The 6,201-nt window shown below is 38.3% G+C and overlaps 1 protein-coding gene across 1 annotated transcript; it reads left to right on the top strand.

The window, feature by feature from the left end:
• The first annotated feature begins 719 nt into the window (after window positions 1-719).
• si:ch211-10a23.2 (uncharacterized protein LOC567812 homolog) lies at window positions 720-6,193 on the top strand. The gene is made up of 4 exons (XM_040042875.1): window positions 720-853; window positions 1,214-1,299; window positions 2,514-2,694; window positions 5,273-6,193. Exons 1-4 carry the CDS (start codon window positions 827-829, stop codon window positions 5,414-5,416), a joined length of 438 nt encoding a protein of 145 aa, XP_039898809.1. The 5' UTR covers window positions 720-826; the 3' UTR covers window positions 5,417-6,193.
• Window positions 6,194-6,201: the final 8 nt, after the last annotated feature.

The raw sequence follows: 6,201 nt of genomic DNA, 5'->3' as shown, positions 1-6,201 counted from the left end.
TTCTCCATTTCTATTAATTAGCCTTCTAACGTTCAAATTTCACAATCAGGATGGTATGATTATTATTCTAAATGAAGTGCTTGATTATTGTATCCAATATAGATTTACTTATCAAAAAGACACAGCAGAGATGATGACAGAGATTCCCTCACACCCTGGACAAAACCTGTTTCAGTGCCTTCTCTCTGGTACCAACCACTGCAAATCAAAACATCTGTACAGGTTCTTCCCACAGACCGTCACTCTGATTGAAATTCACATAGTGTCTGTACCTAAACATCATACATGCTGCTCATGTATATACTGTATATATAGTAACAGGCTATATATGCTGTGATTGTCACTTTTGTCTGTTGTTTAGTCTGCTACTGACACTGAGAGGAAAGAAATAACCGGAGTCCAACTACATGTATGTGTACACATACTTGCTCAATAAAGCAGATTCTGATTCTAAGGTCTGTGGTAAACCATGGCCAGTAAACACATCGGCATGGGGTTGATCAAGCTGAATACTTTGTCATTAAAAATGTTGATAGGGACCTCAGACATCAAAGAGGAAGAAAATTTGTGAGATAACAGTCAACAGATACAAGAAAAGCTGACTGACCTTTAACCAGATTCCTTCACTATTAAAAAGAATGAATGTATGAGTGTGCATTCGGCCGCCCCATCCCTTACTCTGTCTGCCTCTCCCACTATCATCACTGGGAGCCAGTCTCTATGACAACGTAGTGCAGGCGGGGTTTGCCAGCTGGAGGCAGAGTCAGTCCGTCCTCAGTGTGTATCGCCGCTCCAAACCTCCACACTGCATCACGCCCTGAGTGGAATGGAAGAAAAGGACAATAAAGAAAATGTACGTAGCTTTCGTTTTGCTTTCGGTTTTCCCCCCCGTTCTTTTAAGCAGCTCGTGCATTGTGACATATCTGCATGCAACAGTATTATTTGAATTAGGGCACGCGGTAGATATACAAATATAGTTTGTGCAGCTGAGTCACTGACTGTTTAAATCCGGGATCAATAAAGCTATTGTTCCGGCCGGTGCAACAGACTGCAACTGACCGCAGATTAAGACATCAGCACGGAGCAGGGATTAGGAGACAGCTTTTATACACATGTATCCTCAGAATAATAAACTCAAGGAGACTCAGGAGAAAAAAGAGCTGTCTTTTGTATCGCTATAGGCCTCATCTGGCTCATCTCTATTGTTTCACAGGGGGAGTATATCGGAGAGATAAAAGGTGGGCTGCGGCCTTCAATGAAACTGATTGTGATGGGAATTGTTGACAAAAAAGCCAAGAGGTTAGTGCACACCTGTTTTCATTTTAAGCGTCTAAATGTAGGGGGGGGGAGTGATTACATTACTATTAAGCTACTGTTGCGCACATTTCAGGATTACCAATGAAATTTTAGAGGGAAAGATGCTCATTTAAAGCAGCTGATGTCTGAAAGTGCTTATGCCAGTCAGCTAGTTCCTGTTTTGGGAATGTCTTGGCAGTGCCAATGCATTTCCTAATTAGGGTTAGTCTGTGAAATGTGCGTGGGAGAGGAGCAAATCCCATGAAATCTAAAGAGTCACTGGAATTTCTTTTGGTTGATAACATCGGCTAGCTATTTTTCCTTAGTAATTTAATAGCCTGAGTGCAATAAGAATTAAAATAAATAGGACATATTTTACAGTAAGATTAAGCACAAAATAAACTGTGACAGACTTTTTTTTAATAAGATTTTTAAAAAAAGTTATTTTTGGTCGAAGTATCTTTAAAGAGTTTGAGGCCAAATGCTGTTAAGTTACATCTTTGTTGTCCATTTAAGGCTATAGATTTTCTAAGCTTCCCTTGTGGATTTATCCAAACAAAGTGCTAATACACTGCATCCTGATAATAAATACCTCATCATCATCATCATCATAAAAAAAAAAAAACTAATGCCACACACACACTTACTTTATTATGCTGGTTCCGAGAGAGTATGGAAATAGATTTAAAATGCTGAAGGCAAAATTTAAATTGTCACTGATGCAAAGTTTTGTTGTTTTTTCCACATGAAAAAACTGATTTGACACAAATCTATAATTTAGAAAACATACAGTCTCCTGCAGGGATTAACTAGCATGCCTTTTGCCTGTTTTCTAGATAGTCACTATGTTCTGAAATGGTCTAACACTAATCAATACACTATGTAATTCAGGAGTGGGGACTTAATTTTCCCAATGGGTCACATGAAATTGTGACTAGCTAATACTATTTTTTCTGTTTATGAGCTAGTGGTGCCAGTCTCTGCAACAATCTCAGTTTCTTATGTGGCCCCTTGGGAAAATGAATTGCCCACTCCAGATGTAATTTGCTATTCAGTTATCTCCTTCTTACCTCGTTGACTAATTGTAACAGAGACCAGAGGATGTCACTGTTCTGCTGATGACTGAACTACTTCCTTTAGAAGAAAAGATGACAGAAAATCTGTCACTCCTATCTTTAAACATTGTCTTTGTTTATGTCTGATTTGGCTTTCTGCAGCATTGAGGTGACTCTTTCCACTAAGCCACAGGAAGAGGAAACCGAGGGTGATGTGGGTCTACAGTTAAAAGTCAACTTTAGAGATAAGGCCGTCCAAAGAAATGCGCGTTTGGATGGAAAATGGGGCTCTTCTGAAAATACCCTCTCCTTCTTTCCCTTTGCACCTGGAGAATCCTTCAAGGTAAAGGTCAAAGAAAAGATTGTTGGGACAAAATTAAGAAAGGTGCTGGACAAGCACAATATTATTGATAACTTTCAATCTGATTTTAGAAAGTTAAACTCAATGGAAACAGCTTTCCTGAAAGTCTTTTGATGGCTACAGATGAAGTGATTGCTCAGTCGTTGTTTTGCTGGACTTTAGCTCAATTGCCATTGAAACAACTGATACTAATTCATCAGTTAAGCCACATGGTGGGGAACTCCAGCCCTGTCTTGGAGTGGTTCACATCACTTTGGGTCACAGCTGGAAATTTTGGTCTGATGTGGCTGCATTTTCATATGGCGTTCCACAAGGATCCTGTTTAAGTCCCTTGTTATTTTCAATTTTTATTAGTTCTTTTAACCCCATTTTTTTCATCATCTGTATGAAGATGACATTCAACTATACCTCTCCTTTAAAGCTTGGATAAGCTATCCATTTTAACTGACCGTCCTAATGCTATGAATAGTTTGATGGCAAGTAATCTTTAGCGAGTTAGCACAGGAAAGAGACAGAGTGTCTAATTCTTGCTTTGGAGAGCGTTTTCCCCAAATTAGAGAATGTCTGGGTTCTATCCACTGCAAAGCTAATCCACAAAATCTTGGGTTCATTTTTGAAAAATTGCTAAACTCAGGACCGTTGGCTAAAAATGTGAACTGGAAAATCTTGTTCATGAGCTCACCTCCTCCCACTTGGATTATTGTAATGCTCTATTTTCTTGTGTGTCTAAAGCATCTATTAATCACCTCCAATCTGTCCAAGATGCTGCCGCTCACACTCATAAATTCTCTAATATTTCCCTATTCCTAAGGTGTCTACAATGACTTCTGATTAGGTTTAGATATCAGTTTAAAATCTTGATTCTTACTATTATGACTTTACAAAGTGAGACCCCCCACTCACATCAATCTACTCCATCCATATTCTCCAAACTGGAGACCCACAGATGAGGTCTTCCCGTCATCTGAAAACTAAGGGAGATTGTGCATTCCAAACCTTAGCACCAAAACTGTGGAAAAGCCTAGCTTTCTCTGCCCCCACTACCTTGTGGCACCTTTTTTTATAAAAAAAAAAAAAGAAAAAAGAAAAGAAAAGCTGAAAATACATCCATTCAGACAAGCAGAGTAATGTTTCTTTGTTTTGTATTGTTTCACTTGATTCAGGTGTCTTTATTTGACCTCGTTTTTGATACCCTTATAAAGTACTCCGTGGCAGCTTCTTGTCTTAAAAACTGCTTGTCTTAAAAACAGTTTTTCTTGTCTTAAAAACTGCTTTACTTACTAGGTACTTTTATAATCTCTGGATTAAGATTTCAAGAGTTCAATAAGCTTCAACGCTACAATGTTAAATGTTGTCTAAGTTTAGTCTGTAAAACAGCATCCATGTATTTCATACTGCTGCACCCAAAGGTGAGAGTGAAACATGGTTCACATGTTTACACAGTTTTATCTTTCTTTTTTTTTAACTTGTTGCCATAACAACACTGAATCTTGTAGTAGTGTGTATGATCTGGCAGTTACTTTTACCTTCATTTTGCATAGTCAGCATTTAAAGCTGTATTATAGCTGTTTGTTTTGCTGCCTCAGTAACAAGTTACTGTTTGCCACTGTTTCCCCAGCATGAGAGAGTGCAAGAGGGGATATGACTGATAGAAAGAAATGCCAGTTATGCTTCTGCTCTGAATTTTCTGCATCATAAAACATTTACAAAAGATGTTTGTGCAAGACTTTGAGTCATGATGCATGGTTGTAAAAATGAATGGGAACTGGATGCTAAAGCCAAAAATGGCAACTGTTCACTTGAATAATAATAATAAAAAAAATGTCTAGCTTCCAGGTTTGCTCATGTTGGTGACTTATAAAAAAATACTCCGTGGGCCACAGGGCATTTTTCCATTGCGATATTGGATATAGGCTGAATAGGATGGATATTTTTAGAATAATTGGATTGTGGATGGCCTCTAATCTGGTCATGGAGAGGTGTTATATATTTGTAAAAAGCTATATATCTGTAAAAGCTTAAAAACCAAACACGTTAGCAGTTGAAGGTATTGTAACAACAGTTTTCCACACAGTGTCTAATGGGATTTCCCCCCCTGTAATATAATGAATGGCAGCTGGAAAAAAAATGTCTACAACTGATCCAGCTTCCTAATCCATCAGCGGTTGTTACATCCAGGGGTCTTCCTCAGTCCTGCCTTTGCTTACTGTTTCTTGGCACATTACTGCTACCAGCTGTCAGTACAAAAAGAAGTAACCATCATGTGGCTGCATGCTTGTGCATACAAGATGTACAAGGCAAAATAGGCCCTACTAACAAAAAGAATTCTCTGCCTTGCGGATAAAGGCTGATAGCGCTAGTGAGTTTAAGTTATAATAAATAGATTTAAATGTATTAATCATCTTAGAGTCATATTAGCAGATGTCATTTTCTGTGAATGGTATTTCTCTTATTATTTTCTCTGATGCAGCATTAGTTTGTGGTTCAGGCTCTAGCAGTTTGTTTTTTCACATAAACCTACATGTAAAAACTAACTTTGACTGAATCTATATTTTCTTAGATGGAGATCGTTTGTGAACACCAGCAGTTTCGTATTTTGGTGGATGGGCAGCCTCTGTGCGGCTTCACTCACCGCCTCTCCCAGCTCGCCTCCCTCACAGCCTTAAGAGTTTTTGGCGATCTACAGCTTACCAAGGTGGCCTAACTCCAGCGCCTCATACACAGACACCTAACATGAGGATGCCCTGGGACAATATACTATACAATAAATAAGATTAGAATAGACTACTACTTTCTGAGTGCATAAATTTCCCCATGAGGGGAATGTTGTGTTTCCAATTTCAGACAAAGTTACACCTGCCTCGTAATCACATGTTAAGACAAAGTGCCTTCACTAAGATTACCTGTCTGGAGACTTGAAGATCTTGACTGAATGTACCAGTCATCGATCTCTCAAGTCAAATGAGGAATGTGATTTTAACTAAAGTGAATTAAGTTATAAAAAATGCGATCTGAGCTCTACTATTTTTCCTGAACGAACATTTGTACAAACATGATGTGTTACATCAAAAATGAAGTTTTTGTGATCTAAGAAAAAGAGATTTCAGGCATTTTGTCTTTGATTTCTCTGGGGTTAACCTTTGAAAGCACTTATGTTTACGAGCGCCCGCATCAAGGTGAATGTTTCTGAAACTGAATACCTAACAAAGATTGTCATTCTGTGCCAACGAAGTACTGTAACAGGAATAATAATGTAAAACAAAAAAAGTTACCCTCCATTACTGCATGCTAGTGTGACAGTGTGCTTGTGTCTTGATCAAACACAATGGTGGATGGATGTGAGTCTGTCAAACCTTCAGTTTTTACCAACTTTGGCTTTGAAATCACCCGACAGTTTGTGTGCTTCATTTACAACTAGCACTTTTTATGTGAATGTCTCATAATGACTTTAATTCATTGCAATAAATCAAATTTGTTGTTATGTTTTTG

The sequence above is a fragment of the Simochromis diagramma genome, unplaced genomic scaffold (assembly GCF_900408965.1).
Source record: "Simochromis diagramma unplaced genomic scaffold, fSimDia1.1 OVJJ01000304.1, whole genome shotgun sequence".
In the NCBI taxonomy this organism is placed as follows: Eukaryota; Metazoa; Chordata; class Actinopteri; order Cichliformes; family Cichlidae; genus Simochromis; species Simochromis diagramma.
This window is presented reverse-complemented; position numbering and strand designations above follow the sequence as displayed.